This window comes from Onychostoma macrolepis, chromosome 03, assembly GCF_012432095.1.
Source record: "Onychostoma macrolepis isolate SWU-2019 chromosome 03, ASM1243209v1, whole genome shotgun sequence".
In the NCBI taxonomy this organism is placed as follows: Eukaryota; Metazoa; Chordata; class Actinopteri; order Cypriniformes; family Cyprinidae; genus Onychostoma; species Onychostoma macrolepis.
In genome coordinates this window covers 49,390,512-49,409,544 of record NC_081157.1, presented here as the reverse complement: position 1 = coordinate 49,409,544, position 19,033 = coordinate 49,390,512, and the positions used below count along the sequence as shown (strand labels likewise).

Below are 19,033 nucleotides of genomic sequence, written 5' to 3'. Positions count from 1 at the left end.
AGTTCTTAATCACTGTAAGCATTAAAAACCTTTGTGGAACAGTAGAAGTACCTGACAGGGCCTTGCTGATTAAGAAAAGTGGATAGAGGAACCATCTTTGGCTGTCCACAAGCAAGACAAGTCTTCTCCTGCTCAGGTTGCTGCTGCCGCTCCATAACACAATTGTCTCAATGGTCTCATGAGTTAGGAGTGTGGTCAGAGCAGGTGCTGGTGGGTTTACATCCGCAGGCTTCATTGTTACCACTGGCACACTGGTTGTTTTACTGCCCGCTATCAAGACGTTTCTCTGGAGTTGTTTAATGAAGAACTGTTGTTCAGCAGTTTGGCCAGGTGCTTGACATACTGTGAAACGTGCAGTTTTGTGGTCGAATGGAGCATGCTGTTTGGATCAGTAGAGGAATTGTGGACCATTGCTGCATGCTCCTGAGGATGTCCTTCTTCCCACGCTGTTTATTAAGCAAGTTGTCAATGGGCTGTGTTTGTGGTCCAGTACAAACACCCTGCCACCAGTCTCCACAGGTCCTGGGGGTCTCAGGTGAGGCCAGCAGGCAGAGGTGGCGTATATGTACTTCCTACACAGAGGGGAAAAATGAATTAATTTCTGCATTCTGAAAATTCTGATAGAGGCTCCACATGAGAACAATGATATGAAAACAGCGAGGGCACAGACAGTGTACCAGTGGTGTCTGCAACAAGTTGAATATTCAGTTTAATGTGTAAGAAAACAGAGTTTCTGCAGGTTTTATGAAGGTTAAGACATTTTTAAGACCAAGTAAAGCAAATTTGAGGAACAAATGAGAAAAAACTAAAATATGTTTTGTAGAACGTAAATGTCTGGAGAGAAACATAATGAGTTGTATTAACTTCAGAGTTTGAAAATACAATTTCCAGCAGATATTCATAATTTTTTTAAATTCATTTTACAAAAACGCACTGAAACACTCTGCTCCAGACGCTAAAATGTGGAAATATCTTTTACTGCAGCTTCAGATCATGCTGCAAAAACGTGATGCTCTTCCTCAGTATTTTTGTCTTGTTTTTCAGTGCAAATGCCTAAAGATTCTTAAATAAAATACATTTACTGGAGAAACAAAATAACATAAAATACAAAGTCTTGTTTGAAGTCATTTTGTGATTAAAACAAGAACTAATATCTGCCATTTGGCAAAAAAGTAACCTTAATTTAAAGGGAAGTTTTGATAGCTCATAGACTGATATTTGTTATTGTTTTAAGAATAAACTCATTTAATTTCATTACATTTTTCAAGACTTCATTAATATTTGCATCTGAAATAAACATATCTTGATTGAAAGATGTTTGATATTTGTATTGAGAGACAAGACAAAATTCAGAGGAAGAGATTCATTCACTTTTTGCTTTGCATCCAACATTTTATGAATTTAAGACTCTGCTCTGATTTAAAACTTTCTAAAGGCATTAATTTGTGTAAGGGTAAATTAAGACATTTTAAGACTTAACAACCTGCAGAAACCCTGTGTGTATGATGTAGCTGATGTGTCCAATATTTACCTGCATCTGACTGAGGATCTGCATGGGTACCAGGAGAAGATGACAGCAGTGTAGAAACAGTGGTCTCTACAAGAACATCACAATAGAAATATTACAAAAAGCAATAATTCTATTACAGACACACACACACACACACACACACACACACACACAGTGTCTGGTTTGCTATCCTTGTGGGGACACTCCATAGGCGTAATGTTTTTCTACTGTATATTCTATTGCCCTACACCTAAACCTACCCCTTACAGCAAACTACAGGCATTTTTAGATTTTCAAAAAACTTCATTCTGTGTGAAAAAACTTCATTCTTCTAACCCCACCTGAACAGAAAAACAGGTACACACACACACACACACACACACACTATAATACTGTAGTACTCCTGCTGTTCTTGTCAGACTGATATTCATTTACAATTTGATGGCTGTACTGTAAATATAATGGCCAATACAGTAACAACAGTGGTAAATTTATTTTTGTGACTCTACTGCTAAAATACCATGGCTAAATTATGGTTACTATAGTAAAACCATGGTCAGAAAACATTTTTGAACTGTGGAATACATGTAATATCATTACAAAAATGAGAATAATGGTTACGCCCATTCATAATTTAGCTTGTAATCAACAGATGACGTGTTAATGATGACAAACAATACACAGAAGCGTAAATTACAGCCATGTTCATTCATAATTTGGCGTGCAAACAATCAACCTACGACAAACTATAGTAAACAAAACCCGACAGGGTAAAGTTTGGAAACGAACAAAGTTTACTAACGTGATTTCAGCATTAACGGTAACAAAACGTAAACCGATGTCACATAAAGTATCTTACCTTTGACAGATGCTTGAGAATGCGTTGAATTAAACAACCGAGGCTGTTTTCTTCTTCCCGCGGTGCCGGAACACGGAAGAGCGCCACGAGAGCGCTAGCGGCCGACAGATACTGCTCAGATACACCTAACCCTACCCGATACTTTATTTAAACTTTTAGATTATTTCCTTCATTTTTATTGAAAACAAATGCCTTTCCGATGTAATAAGAGATGTGAAAAGGGAGAAGACCGATTTCGGTAAAAGGGGGACGCGAACTCGGGTCTCTCGCGTCAAGAACACTGTGATACACGCTTTAACACTTACACCACTGGAACTACGTAGAAATAGCTGTCTTCTGTAATATTGTTATGATAGTGACCAGAGGTAAATAACCCCTGCCGACAAGGCGGCCCTATTTGCACTTTGTGTAGACACTCCGTTATTTAAAAGGCACCAGACTACAGAAAATGGCATATACTGCAGTAATTGTTTTTTCTGGGTGAGGACCCACCCACATTATTTTGCTTCAGACGCCCATAAACTGACGCCTTAAACCAGGTTAAGTGTGTTATGGGAGGAAAAGGCTTTACGCGTACATCGTATGCTTTATTTGTGTTTATTGAGTTTGGTCTTTTAAAAACATGCATTAAGCCATGTTAAGCATTTTCAAATGTCCCGGTGTCGTGCCAAGGTACTTACCCCTGATAAAAAAGTGTACCCCCCAGTTGCGGGAGCGCGCATGCATGCAGCGGTACAGGCGGACCTTTGATGATATCGCCAAAGTTAATAAAGCTATAACACGCGAATTCTCTAAGTTGTCGTTGTACTGCTGTTGTTTTATCAAGAAGGTTTAGCAAATACAGCTATCACGTGGCCCATATATCAAAAATAAATGCTTTATTCTCTGAATTGAGAATGTCTTACGTTACTGAAAAAAACTCGATTACAGTATGCTCGTGATTATCAGGCTCCACTTCATGTCTAATAACAGTGATGAATATGGACACGTTTCTTGTTACCTGTCAAAAGTTATAGTGGGATACGTATCTTTTCAGACCGTATTTTCGACCTGCTATAAAAAGTATCCCCCCTCCAAAATGTACAGATCGTGGTCTATCATCAAGTGTTTTATTTTGTCAGAGAAAGGGGGGGAAATTGGAATCCAATTTTTTAGGACCATACACAATTAAGGCAATCCAGGGTAAAAGTGCTGATCTCCAAGATGAAAATGGGGCAATCTTCCACAGAATTAACATTGACCAACTGAAATTGAGCATTGTGGACACACCCAGAGTGCCACACTGGAATGTTAAAAAGAAAAGGAAAACTTCAGTGGTTGGTCAAACAACATCATCCCCATCACAACCACCTGCCCCACCTGCCCCACCTGCTAAAGCTGTTGCATCCTCAGGAACACCACAACCAGCAGACCCACCAGCTACAACACCCCCATCCTCAGCCCTACCAGATACAGCCCCACCACGACCACCAACCCCACCGGATACAGCCCCCACATTCTCAGGAACACCAAAACCAGCATCCTTACCAGCTACAGCACCCCCATCCTCAGCCCTGCCAAATACAGCCCCATCACAACCACCTGCCCCACCTGCTAAAGCTGTTGCATCCTCAGGAACACCTCAACCAGCAGACCCACCAGCTACAACGCCCCATCCTCAGCCCTGCCAGATACAACCCCACCGGATACAGCCCCCACATCCTCAGGAACACCACAACCAGCATCCTTACCAGCTACAAGCCCCTCATCCTCAGTCCTGCCAGATACAGCCCCACCACAATTACCTTTCTCACCAGCTACAGTCATCCCATCCTCAGAAACACCCCAACCAGCAGAACCACCTGCTACAGCCCCTCCATCCTCAGCCCTGCCAGATACAGCCCCATCAGCTACAGGTCCACCCACAACAGCCCCACCACCGACTCCTGGACATACTCCAGCTGTTGCAGAGAAATGTAAGATTTCTTTTAAATTTTAATGGAAGAGATGATATACATGAGACTGTGACTACTGTATAAATGTAATGGACAATGTGGATACAGTAATGTATGTAGTGATGCATTAGGAGCTTTACTTGCATTTTAATTGTCACTTCCATTTTGCACATTGATTTACTAGATATTTGTATTGTTCTTTTACGTAATTATTCATTATTAATGGCAGATGTACAGGATGCCTGGGCAGGAAAGAATATCCATGTCCTCCTCTGTAAAATAGGGGCTTACAAATTATTTTACTGGGATATTCAACTAGTTGGCCCGAACATGGAGCTGGAAAGTGAGGTATGTTACATTTTTGTAAAGCAACTGTAGCTCTCAATGTATTTTTCTATTATTCTATCATTAATCTCGTTTAAAATTTCTTAACAGTCAATTAATGCATATCTAGCAGTCATTGTGCGTAAGTACAACGGTCAGAATACTACAAAAGCTGCATTCATTGTTTCATTTGCAATGACAGCAATGTGGAAAAGAAGGACTCCAAGACTCAAGGTCTGTATTGGTATAAAGGATCTAATTGATGTACTAATCAGATTAATTTCAAATTCCCATTGTATTAAAACAATTTAAATAACTTGTCATGCTTTTCATACGTTTCACAATATATTTGAATATTCCATATTTAATATCAAAATATTCAATAGACAGTGCCTTGAAAATATTTTTATTAGGACTTTATTCTGTGATATTCTGTGATATTCTTTACACATTTCAGTTCATATTTTATGGACAATTCAATTACCACAATCATTTTTGTCCAATTTTAGTTGAATCCCATGGAGTACGAAATCATTGTGGGAATTGTAAATAAGCATCACCACTGGACACTGGCGGTACAATTTACAATACGCATATTATAAATTACGTCACAGAAGAAAAATGCAATGCCATAATATTATGTTTCATGTTACACTTGATTGTGTAAAGAACTAACGTGTAATTTGTTTTCATGAAAAAAGGTGATCTACCCACAACAAAAGAAGTCCCTGTTCCTGGATCCACTGGGGGAGTCTAACCAAGACATCAAAACATGCCTTGAAACAACAAGGTAAGGATAGTTGTAAAAATTAAACATTATTAACATATGTACATTTAATTTAGTATAGTATCCACTCACTGGCGCCACCATCGTCCCTAATGCACAGCCAGGCAGGCAAGCCGCTCTAGACCTTCGATCGCACACAGTAGCCAGCCCTCTCCCCCGCCCCTCCGTCCATGCCGCTGTTGCGCGCTCAGACAGTTTACTACAACAGTAGAATAAAATTCTGAAATTATGGTTTATAGTTTTGGTGTGCCACCCCAAGATTTTAAGTGGCCCCATCTGGCCACCCCTATGAAAAATTTCTGGAGGCGCCACTGTATCCACTGTCAATAGGAAAACATGACTATAACACATGCACTAAGGATTTTCATAACTGTCATTTATTTATTTATTTTAAATATCTGTATCTAGTCAAGTCAAGTCAAGTTTATCTACAACGAAATGTGTAAGCATGCTTAGAGAGTATTCATTATTATTCTTTAACTCTTTCATTTCTGTATATTCTCCATTGTGAATGTGTTATGGTGTCAGCCCTGCATTTTGGATCAGCCTAGATCTTAACAGCATAGATGGCACGAAGGCCATAAAACCTATTGTGCAGCCCAAACTGTAAGACCTAGAAGGCCTAGGGACTTAATCTTTTTTGCAGGCTGAAAAAAGTGATTTCTTTTGCAAGTCACTAGTCACTTTTAACACCAGTTATATTTGTTAATATTGTTATTGTCTTTCTTCAGGGCATTCATGCGAAACAAGGGATGCAATGTCTCAAGGTGGTCATGTAAGAAAGTCCCCCATCCCAAACAACCGGATGGTACCTCGTGTGGAGTCTTTGCCTTGAAAGTATGTTTAATATTCAGAGTCCTCACCCTCACATTATAATATGACTATTGTTCATTTAAGTGTGTTATACAAAAACAGAACATAACATTTCTTTTACAAAATCAATGACTAAAACTATATAGTTATTCACTGACAGCAGGTTTATGTCTCTGTAACATGCTTTTTTAATGTAATCATAAAATGTCTTTTTCAGTTTGCAGAACAACTCTTGAAAAAAGAGGAAGTAGATTTTTCTGCTACGAAAGAGGCCATCATCCAACACAGGCTGCAAATCGCTGTCACTCTTCTCCTAGAGACTGGTAAATAATAAGCTATCAGGGGATGTTTAGGCAAACCAAATAATTGTCCTTACAATTTCTGTAAAACATACTTTGCAGCTATCACAATTATTCCATACTTACCTAAATAGTATTACAGTGTGGAAAAAGGAGACTTAGAGATACATACTCTGTGTTTTTTGTTTTGTTTCCAAGATGACCTAACTGACATATGTCACTTCTGTGGGGAAAAAGAGTCTGAGACAGACTTCAGTTGGGTAAATCAAACTACAATGTTAAATGAAATATGTTTTGTTATATAGTTAAGAATTATCTTAAGAGTTAAGAATTGTATTGTTATGTTGTATTCTTCTATTCTATTTCTTCTATTTTACCCAGAATGTACAAACATTTTATCTCCACATGAATTACTGTACAGTGCATCTAGAAAGTATTCACAGCGCTTCACTTTTTCCACATTTGGTTATTTTACAGCCTTATTCAAAAATGGATTTAAATTTATTATTTTCCTCAAAATTGTACAAACAATACCCCATAACGACAACGTGAATGAAGTTTGTTTGAAATCTTTACAAATGTATTATAAATAAAAAATAGAAAAAAATAAGAAACAAAAAATTACACATAAGTATTTGCTCAATACTTTGTTGAAGCACCTTTGGCAACAATTACAGACTCAAGTCTTTTTGAGTATGATGCTACAAGCTTGGCACACTTACTTTTGGGTAGTTTCTCCCATTCTTATTTGCAGGACCTCTCAAGCTCCATTAGGTTGGATGGGGAGCGTCGGTGCACAGCCGTTTTCAGATCTCTCCAGAGATGTTCAATCGGGTTTGAGTCTGGGCTCTGGCTGGGCCAATCAAGGACATTCACAGAGTTGTCCCGTAGCCACTCCTTCATTATCTTGGCTGTGTGCTTAGGGTTGTTGTCCTGTTGGAAGATGAACCGTCGCCCCAGTCTGCGGTTCATAGTGCTCTGGAGCAGGTTTTCATCAAGGATATCCCTGTACATTGCTGCATCCAGCTTTCCCTCGATCCTGACTAGTCTCCCAGTTCCTGCCACTGAAAAACATCCCCACAGCATGATGCTGCCACCACCATGCTTCACTGTAGGGATGGTATTGGCCAGGTGATGAGCGGTGCCTGGTTTCCTACAGACATGATGCTTGCCATTCAGGCCAAAGAGTTCAATCTTTGTTTCATTAGACCAGAAAATTTTGTTTGTCATGGTCTGAGAGTCCTTTTTGGCAAACTCTAGGCGGGCCGTCATGTGTCTTTCACTGAGGAGGGTCTTTCTTCTGGCTACTCTACCATACAGGCCTGATTGGTGGAGTCAATCAAGTTGTAGAAACAACTCATCTCAAGGATGATCAGTGGAAACAGGATGCACCTGAGCTATGTTTTGAGTGTCATGGCAAAGGCTGTGAATACTTATGTACATGTGATTTTTTTCCTTTTATAATGTGCAAAGATTTCAAACTTCTTTCACGTTGTCATTATGGGGTATTGTTTGTAGAATTTGGAGGAAAATAATGAATTTAATCCATTTTGGAATAAGGCTGTAACATAACCAAATGTGGAAAAAGTGAAGCGCAGTGAATACTTTCCGTATGCACTGTATATATATATAAAAAAATAACATCAATTACACAAGAAAAGAAAATTTGCAGCCTCTTACTAAAAGCAACTTATGTAAAATCCAAATTCTTTGTTTTCCAGATTCAGTGTGACATTTGTTTGAGGTGGTTCCACCACATGTGCATTCGAGGCCCACCAACAGAGGAGCCCTTCCTGTGTGCTGCTTGTAGTTCTGTGTAGTGTGAAGTATTCACAAAATAAAACTCTTAAACACAAAATAAAACAACCATCATTTTTACTTTTTTTTGTGGGGGGGAATACTTTTTATAGCAGGTCGAAAATACGGTCTGAAAAGATACGTATCCCACTATAACTTTTGACAGGTAACAAGAAACGTGTCCATATTCATCAGTGTTATTAGACATGACGTGAAGCCTGATAATCACGAGCATACTGTAATCGAGTTTTTTTCAGTAACGTAAGACATTCTCAATTCAGAGAATAAAGCATTTATTTTGATATATGGGCCACGTGATAGCTGTATTTGCTAAACCTCCTTGATAAAACAACAGCAGTAAAACGACAACTTAGAGAATTCGCGTGTTATAGCTTTATTAACTTTGGCGATATCATCAAAGGTCCGACTGTACCGCTGCATGCATGCGCGCTCCCGCGACTGGGGGGTACACTTTTTTATCAGGGGTAAGTATCTTGGCACGACACCGGCATCTGAGATGCCGCCGGAAGTGCCGCTGCTTCCTTTTACACTGAAATGCCTTCCGTTTGCACTGAAAAGTTCACGCACATACACATATGAAATCACTTGCATACGTACATGCGTCTTTCTTATCGGAATTGTATACGTTTGTGAATTTTATTTTGTATGTTTGCGCGAGTGTTTTATGGGTGTGTGCGCGCGCATCGAGTTTATATGTATGTGCGAGTGTTGTTGTGGGTGCCACGTGTTTTCATTGATATTAATTTCCATACATGCTGCAACCTTGTGTGATTTTCAGTGAAATATTTGAGTAATAATTTGATCGTTTTTCTCCTCTAATCCTCACACACGAAGACAGTCTATCATGCGAGTCTATGTTGCGTCATTTTCATTTATTTGTGCAGATCGGCTTAAAAAAATGCCCTCCTCTCGCCGCTTCACTCCAGTCCAGCGGGTGGCGCTAAAACACATACGTTTGTTTGCCAAACAGCAATAAACCTCGGAGGAAGAAGTTTAGTTTTTACCGCGCTCTCTGTTGTTTTGTCATGATGCTATTTTAATACAAGCTGTTAGAAATGTACTTTCTGTAAATATAAAAATACAGTTTTTGGATCAGGACAATAAAGACCTGTAATATTCTCATCATAACAGTCGTGATTAAGTTTTGAAGCAAGCAGGAATATCTGGAGGAGTATCATCTGAACTGAGATCTGCTGCTGTGAAGATGGTGTTTGTTAAAGAAGAGAGTGAAGAGAACACGAGTGAACCAGAAACATGGAGAATAAAACACGAGGAACCAGAAACATGGAGAATAAAACACGAGGAACCAGAACCCTTGAGAATAAAACACGAGGAACCAGAAACATGGAGAATAAAACACGAGGAACCAGAACCCTTGAGAATAAAACACGAGGAACCAGAAACATGGAGAATAAAACACGAGGAACCAGAACCCTTGAGAATAAAACACGAGGAACCAGAACCCCACAGAATAAAACAGGAGGAACCAGAACCCTGGAGAATAAAACACGAGGAACGAGAAACCCGGAGAATAAAACAGGAGGAACAAAGAGGTTGGTGTTTATTCTGGACCCTGGACCACAAAACCAGTCTTAAGTCGTTGGGGTATATTTGTAGCAATAGCCAAAAATACATTGTATGGTTTAAAATTATTCATTTTTCTTTTATGCCAAAAATCATTAGGATATTAAGTAAAGATCATGTTCCATGAAGATATTATGTAAATTTACTACCGTAAATATATCAAAACTTAATTTTTGATCGTCCACTTCTGCATCGTGATGCATCTAAGAATCTCATTTTTCCCCTACTCCTTATTTTGACCCCCTCTACAAAATAGTGGATAACTTAGTAAATTTTCATCCATGACATTTAATATTTTGGCTTTTATCACTATACACGTTTAAAATGATTTTTAAAAAGAAACAATACTCTAAATATAAAACTAAAAGCGCCACTAGGTGGTGGCAAATCACTGTCTTGAGTCATTCAGTCTTTCATTCCATTGATTCATTCAAATGACTGATTTATTCAGAAACGAAGCAAGTGACTGCCTTTATAAATGGCTCACTGAATCATTGACTCACTCGATTATTTTAAAAACGTGGATTCATTCAGTAAAGAAACACCGCTGTGTGTTGATCACAACAGTTCACCTAGGGCTTTATTTTCGTATGAAAAATTGACAGTGTGTCTAAAATGCTAGGGTAAACATACCTATTAAGCTCACCAAAATCTACATTGAGACATTTTTAGTGCACAAGATATTGGTTTCAGTACAAAACATTATGTTAAAATAAAATATTAATCTCTCACACAAAAATATTAAATTTTATTTTAAATGACAAAAGTATTTCAATTAAGATGTACATCATTAAATTCAAAAAGTTTTACAATAAAGAATTATTGTAAAAATATATTTTTTTGAAGGTACAAAGTCAATCACAAAAACAAACAGAACACTAAAATCAAGCAACAAGACATTCAAGTCTATCAGTTATTTATTCATAGTGAAGTGTCATTTAAGCACACTGCAACACCTAGGCTAGTCCACGTTCAGCTAAGTAACATTCAAAAATCAAATAAAACATACCAATAAAACATTTAATTCATGGGGATGAACACAGAAACTAGCCTCATTATGAATCCTCTTGTTAAATGGATGTCAACTTATCTATAGTCTCTTAAGCCTGGAATACGCTACAAGATTTTTGCACTGATTTTCCACCAATTTACAGTCTGGAGAAGTTGATGCTAGTTACCAAAGGTCAGAGCCAGTCTGTAGATTTGAGTCGACAGAATCCATAGAAAAACGATTAACTTAACGTACTGACAACCATCAGTTAATATTTAGTCGGTTTATGAAGTATTTACATAGAAGTTCAATGTGGAAGAGCTCAAAGAGAGCACACTGAGCTTAATTGGAGCAGCAACAATTTTTAATAAATTTAATGTAATACTTATTAAAACGACAGGAGTTTTGCTAAATAAATAGTCTAGGTCAGGGGTCATCAAATTTGATCCTGGAGGGCCGGTGTCCTGCAGAGTTTAGCTCCAGCTTGCCTCAACACACCTGCCTGGAAGTTTCTAGTATACCAAGCAAGACCTTGATTAGCTGCTTCAGTTGTGTTTGATTAGGGTTGGAGCTAAACTCTGCAGGACACCGGCCCTCCAGGACCGAACTTGGTGACCCCTGGTCTAGGTCATGTATTAAGTTCATACATATTTTAATATTAACAATATATATGAAATATGAAACTTTTTCTTACTGATATCACACTGAAGCTGTGTGATTTTCATAGTAGTGTACCCTTTAAGCTCACCTTACAATAATATGAAATCTTTAAAAATTACAGCACTGTAAAACCACAGACCAGCAAGAAACTGTCAATTTATAATATTATGGATGTAAAAGTACAAGCCAGTAATGCCAGTGAAGTAATATGTTAACGTAGCACACAATTTTAAACAGCTAGTCAGATCCAAGCTCCAGGTTATAATATGCAAAAGTCTAAGCATTAATCTCTTAATTTTACAGTAAGTAGTGAAATTTACTCAAAATAAAGACTTAAACATCTAAAAAAATGCACATTTAAAGGGCTCCTGTTTTGGTGAAAGTCTTCACACACAGTTTCACCAAGCCATGTCACCCTGCAGCCCAAGACTGGTTGCTCACTGAAGCTAAGCAGGGCTGAGCCTGGTCAGTACCTGGATGGGAGACCTCCTGGGAAAGCTAGGTTGCTGTTGGAAGAGGTGTTAGTGAGACCAGCGGTGGGTGCTCACCCTGTGGTCTGTGTGGGTCCACTATACTGTGACGGGGACACTATACTGGCAAAAAGCACCATCTTTCAGATGAGATGTTAAACCGAGGTCCTGACTCTCTGTGGTCATTAAACATCCCATGGCACTTATCGTAAAGAGTAGGGGCATAACTCTGGTGTCCTGGCCAGATTCCCTCCACTGGCCCTTATCAATCACGACCCCTTAATAATCCCCATCCACTTGATTGGCTTTTTGACTCACTCTCCTCTCCACCTGTAGCTGGTGTGTGGTGAGCGCACTGACGCCGTTGTCCTGTGGCTGCCGTCTGACAGAGTTGCCGCCAGACAGTGTGAACACATGGAGACTCATATCTCAGTGTGCAATGATCTGATTGATTTGAAATTACAGGAGGTATATAGTAACAAACATATCAACTGGTTAAGACATCAAGTAGGATAATAAATTATTTTTTCTTTTCATAATCTGATCTGAAAATGGAAGTGTGCTTAATGGGTATGTGAGCTTAATAGGTACGTTTACCCTAATTATTTGCACCTTTACCTTATCTTCATTTTTTTAGCAAAACCTTTTGTAACCTATTTTTTTATTTCTACCAGCCAATGATGATTCTGAAAGAAAACAGGCAGTGTTTGTTATAGTAACATGTGCAACTTTCATGTTCATCTGACTGACAGAACCGGGCGCTTCTATTTCAGTGTTGCTGTTAATGTTATGGTTATTTTAGCAGATAGTTTGCTTCATAAATTAAGTTCAACATAAGAGGGTAAACTTTATCACTCGACTGAACCTGCACATGCATTTTAGAAGGCGTTCTTGCTCTGTCCAAGCTCTGTGGCAGAATTACAGCATCACATACTGGTCTGGCATGTATACTACATTGTTTTGAGTTGGTTTCTGTGGTACTTGTGTGTATACAAATATTTCTTGAGACGACGCCGTGTTTACGGAAGAACGAGGAAAAAATATTGGATAGGGATTGCTTTGGCTTCATGTGGACGAGCCCTTAATATAGTCTATTAATCAACATTAGGGATGTAACGATTACCGGTTTGACGATAAATCATGATAAAATTCACCACGGTTAGTATTACCGTTTCATTTTTTAATTATCATTAAAACCATATTCGATTACCGCGATTTGAACATCTCACGATAAATAAATACTGTCCAGCATAAAGCACAGTTTTCAGTAACAGTCTCACGTGTGCACAGCAGCAGAGTAACTTAGTTTTGTTTTGAGTGAAAACATGGCGGAAAAGCTGGGAGGTTTTAAAAGAGTGCTGAGGGAATTATACAAATAAATATATTAATTAATTAATTATATGAATGTACCTCTGAAGGTTCTTACTGTCTTCAGAAACAATTCAATGGCATTTTGTCTTTATCTTCGCTCCATTTAATACCTAAAGGAAGTGTTCTTAATCACAATACTGCTTTGTCCAAGGAGTTTACGGGAAACAGCTGTATTCAGCTTTTCCATATATAGCGCCACCTGCTGTCTTAGAGTGGATTTACAGAGACTTATATTTACATTCAGCCTGTGTGTAGTTTCTGTCTGGACAAAAAACGGACGGAATTTGCATGCCCTGCTGTAAATTTTGACCGGTTTAGGAAAAACAAGCTTGTGTGGATTCTACACATTTAAACAATTCAGATAAGTTATGTAGAATGATTTATGGAGCAGATAAAATACATATAAACATTTATTAATCAATTATCATTTTGACTTAACCCTTAAGTCCCTCTTTATTTAAAGGCTGAAATGTGAGCTTTACCTTTCTATGAAACTTTTTCAAACCTTTATTTGAACATGCTTGTGCCACTGACAGAGATGCTACTCACGCTGTTTAATGTGCTTCAGATGTGTTGTTTTCCTTAATGCATAACTTACATTTGACAGGTATATTCTCCATCTGTAATTGTTAGAAAGCCATGGAAATATTTCGATTTTGCTGTCAGAAGTGCGTGAGCTTTTGCTTTGCGATTCCCCGCTAAACTTCACAGACTTCATTCAGAACGAGCGCCGCCGCATATGCGCGCCAAACAGACAGCGCTCAATGAAATAGGAGTGCAATAACTGACTAAAATAAATAAAAAATATTTGTAGTTGAACAATAAATGTGACATATGTAGAATTTTAAACCTACAAGTAAGTGTATTTGTATGATAGCACTAACTTTAAAGTCTAAAGCCCTAAACACACTGCACGATTTTTGGCTGTCCCAGACGAAAGATTGGCATCGTGAAACAATCTTGGCCAATCAGAAATCGCTGTGATTGCTTCACGATGCCAGTCTTTCGTCTGGGGCAGTTGCATTGAAACCGTGCATTGTGTTTCGGTCTTAATGGGGTAATCAAAATAGCCTTTTTACTCAATTAGTCAATGTTACAATGTTAGAATGTAATATGATTTTAACCCTTTTTTGCACATAATATGATATATCTTTATTTCAGACTCAAAATGGTTCATATAAAAAAGAACAGCATACATCATGAAACAACAACAACAACAAAAAAAAATCTATATAAGCACTTATAAGCACTTTCTCCAGTGCCTCCAAAGTGCAGAGGTATAACTAACAGTGCTCTTCTCTAAGATCACAATAATTTCATTTTTAGAGACCTCAAGCCGCTTTATAAATTTATACACAAAATTTCTGATAACAGCATATAACATGGCCACATAATTCTGAACAAAAAGCTGACTAGCACTTGTCCACCTAGGGACTTTTAATACAGTGGGGCAAATAAGTATTTGATACACTGCCGATTTTTCAGGTTTTCCCACTTACAAAGAATGGAGAGATCTGTAATTTTCATCATAGGTACACCTCAACTGTGAGAGATAGAATCTAAAAAAAAAAAAAATCCAGTAAATCACATTGTATGATTTTTAAATAATTAACTCCATTTTATTGCATGAAATAAGTATTTGATCACCTACCAACCAGCAAGAATTCTGGCTCTCACAGACCTGTTAGTTTGCTAACTATATATCTGCTAACTCTTTATTGTGATGGTCTCCAAACAGACACTCTACTGAATGTAAGTAACTTTGCAAGTACATGTCAACTTACTCTAACCCTAACCCAACCAGTCTATTGACACACTACTAACACTTTAATGAGAGTTAGTAGAAATGTAGGTGCAATGTTACTTCTAGTCGACAGAATGTGTTAAAGGGACCATCAAAATAAAGTGTAACCCATATCTATTATAAAAGGGCTTCATAGAAAGTGTTACCGCAGAGAAAGTCACTATAATGGAAGAACGACCTCTGGTGGCAATTGGACGGAAGTCCATGAACCGGATTCGTGACATTATGCTTTAATTTTTATTCTTACTCTAATTTATTTTTGAAAGAATTCATGGTTTTTTTCTATATTTCTAGACAGATATCTTGTATGTTTATACGGGGGACAGAATGAAAAAAAAAATGGATAGAAATGTTAATAACAGAAAGGCAGACAAAACAGAATGTGTGAATTACCACATATGTGAAAGCAGTGAGATCATTTTAAATTTATGTACTCTTTGTGTTGACACCGTTTCTTTTAAAGGGATCATCGGATGCCCATTTTCCATAAGTTGATATGATTCTTTAGGGTCTTAATGAAAAGTCTATAATATACTTTGGTTAAAAATTTCTCAATGGTAGTGTAAAACAACACCCTTTTTACCTTGCCAAAAACAGCTATTTTCAGAGCAAGCCATTTTGTTGCATGCCACTTTAAATGCTAATGAGCTCCGCTCATCCGGGTATGCAGAATACAGAACGTTATAAAGCTTCAAGCAGTTTAAGATTTGTTTTAATAGGGTACTTTTTCAATAATATGCATGTTATATAATTGTGTAGTTGATCAAACAGTTGATAGTTATCCTTATAGAAACATGGGATTTGTGATTTACAATGTTTTAAAAATAATACATTTAAGATCAATGTACGTCATTCATGGAAATTTTCAGGGATGTATAATTTATTAAAAAATTAATTAAAAAAATGCATCAAAATGGCCAAAATTACAAACTAAAAAACCCTGATGAATTCTGATGAACCCTGAATCTTCATTAATAATGCTGACAGTTATAAAGCTTCAAGCAGATTTAGATTTACTTTACTGAAAATAAACCATTCTTGCTTTTATTTCAGAGATGATTGAAAAAAACAAGGATAATGAAGAACTGAGCGAAGTTGAGGAGAAAAATGATGTCAAAACTGGAGAAAAACCCTTGAGTTGCTCTCAAACCAAACAAATAGATTTAAAGAAAAGAAGGGCCAAGAAATCTTTCACCTGCACTCAGTGTGGAAAGAGTTTGACAAGCAAATATAATTTTGATGTTCACATGAGAGTTCACACTGGAGAGAAACTGTTCACTTGTGATGGGTGTGGGAAGAGTTTTGCACAATTATCACACCTTAAGGATCACTTAAACATCCACAGTGGAGAAAAAACAAACAAGTGTTCACACTGTGACAAGAGATTCAGTCGGTCAGGATACCTAAAAACACATGAGATGATCCACACTGGAGAGAAACCGTACACGTGTGATCAGTGCGGGAGGAGTTTCACACTAAAAGGACACCTTACGGAGCATATGAGAGTTCATACTAAAGAGAAACCGTACACATGTGATCAATGTGGGAAGAGTTTCACACAATCAGGACATCTTAAGAGACACATGAAGATCCACACTAGAGAGAAACTGTACACATGTGATCAGTGCACTAAAATGTTTTTGAGTGCTTCAGTCCTAAAGCAGCACATGAATGTTCATACACAGGAGAAGCCACATTCATGTTATTTGTGTGGAAAGAGTTTTTTATGTCTACAAAGTTTGAATGTACATCAGAAAATACATACTGCTGTAAGAGAGTACATGTGCTTTGAGTGTGAAAAGACTTTTACTACAGCAAACTGTTTAAAACGGCATGAGAGGATTCACACTGGAGAAAAACCTTACAAGTGTTCACACTGTGACAAGAGATTCAGTGATTCAGCAAATCTGAAAAGACACGAGAGGATCCACACTGGAGAGAAACCGTATCACTGCACTGAATGTGGGAAGTGTTTCAATAATTCATCTGCTCTACACAGACATACAAAAAACTATCACAGTAAATAGACCATCTTCAGATCCAGCACTTTCAGATCTGATGCTGCCTCCTCACCAAATGTGACACAATAATTCATCGAGCAATAAAATAGCATCTGGATAAATCTGTCCTGACCAGACATTACAAGTGACATGACAAAGAAACATTATCTAAAGTTTTCACAGTGAATAAAGTTCATCTTCATCTTCCAAACTGTGAGATTCAGATCAACTCAAAGATGGAGTTCCTTCCCATAGAACAATATCAAAAAGTTTTATTCTTGTTTATCATTTTGCTTTCTTATAATTCTTATATATAAAATTCTTATACTGTCGTGTAGCTTTGCAACTGTTCGTTATTTGCTTTTCTTGTAAGAAGGGATAGATATCTGAACCTGGTATTAAACAAACCCTGAGTCTAAAATCTGATGTGTCTTGAGGACTTTATGGCTGCTGCATGCTTGTGTCTTAAGTCAATATGACCGTAGTAATACAGTATTATAAGTTTACACCACTGATCTATAATAAAGAACTGGATTGCTGATGATGTGAAAACCACCTAATGAGTCAGATTTTTTTTTTTTAAATATCTGAAGTATCCCTGCACGTTCTTACAACACAAACGTGCTTCATGTAAAATGTTTTATTAAGATTTGATTAATGTTAAGATATGTTTAAAAAAAAAAAAAAAATATATATATATATATATATATATATATTCATTACAGTAGCAAACATCAGATAAACATGATGAACATCAGATTGCACTGTATTTTATGTATATTAATTTGAATTTTTTTTTTGAATGATTTTATAATTTTGAAATTCCTTGTTTTTATCATTGTGATAATTTTTTTATGATTATTTTAATTCCTTTTATATGTAAAGAGGGGTGTGGCGATATACCGGTATTGACGATTACCGTGATATTCAAAGCAACAATTATCGATATTGTGTTCATTTAGTGCGTGATGATATACCGGTATTGGCGATAACCGCAATATTTAAAATGAACAGGACTCTTATGATAACACATGTAAATACTCCAGCGCCAGTACCTGGTTGATCTCCAGGTGGCAGTATTGCCCTTAACCCTTGACACCTGTCAAACAAGAAGACGCAGCGCACACAGCTACTCCGAGGAAAGCCATGTTCAGTTATAAACAGTAAGTTGCGATTTATTTTATTAGTCATAGAATGGGAAATGTTACATTAACCTGTTAACAGAGGTTTTCTGTGTTTATATATTTAAGGAATGGGTAAATATTTTAATAAGTACCGTGTTTTAATAAGTACCTTATTTTTGTATTTGCAATCAATATGGCCTGTGCGTAGTAACACTTCATTTCTTTGTTCAAATCTATTATCGACAGTTACACGATTAAAACTGATCTTGAAAATATCTTGCTATATTAAACTCTGTAAAATGGTAAGTTGGTCGCAGTGCCATGCACTTAATGCCTCATCTGCAGCCATTCTAGATGCACATTAAAACTGAATTAGCAGCATTCTTACAGCATCACTTCAGTGGCGCCGGTGCAACTATAGGTTAACCCTCTGGGGTCTGAGGTCATTTTGGGGCCCTTGAGATGTTTTGACATGCCCTGATATTTGTGCTTATTTCAGCTACTTAAAACATACTATTGACCAACATGTAATTTTTTTTTGTATTCAGCACAAACTGCTACAATAATATGTGACCATGTACATGTTTGCAGTTTTTAGAAAAAAAAATATTATGCGTTGTTAGTAAGTTTTGGGCAAAAAAATGTAGCTGAAATAAGGCCTTAAAACCAGGGTTCGAATTGAGGG

General features: G+C 37.4%; 2 protein-coding genes across 2 annotated transcripts; both read left to right on the top strand.

Moving 5' to 3' along the window:
* Nucleotides 1–5,038: 5,038 nt before the first annotated feature.
* Nucleotides 5,039–8,346, top strand: LOC131535813 (sentrin-specific protease 2). The gene is made up of 6 exons (XM_058768319.1): nt 5,039–5,202; nt 5,329–5,417; nt 6,146–6,251; nt 6,445–6,550; nt 6,725–6,786; nt 8,248–8,346. Exons 1-6 carry the CDS (start codon nt 5,146–5,148, stop codon nt 8,344–8,346), a joined length of 519 nt encoding a protein of 172 aa, XP_058624302.1. The 5' UTR covers nt 5,039–5,145.
* A 982-nt stretch (nt 8,347–9,328) lies between these two features.
* Nucleotides 9,329–17,724, top strand: LOC131537402 (gastrula zinc finger protein XlCGF52.1-like). Its single transcript, XM_058770782.1, has 2 exons — nt 9,329–9,897; nt 16,278–17,724. Exons 1-2 carry the CDS (start codon nt 9,549–9,551, stop codon nt 17,249–17,251), a joined length of 1,323 nt encoding a protein of 440 aa, XP_058626765.1. The 5' UTR covers nt 9,329–9,548; the 3' UTR covers nt 17,252–17,724.
* Nucleotides 17,725–19,033: the final 1,309 nt, after the last annotated feature.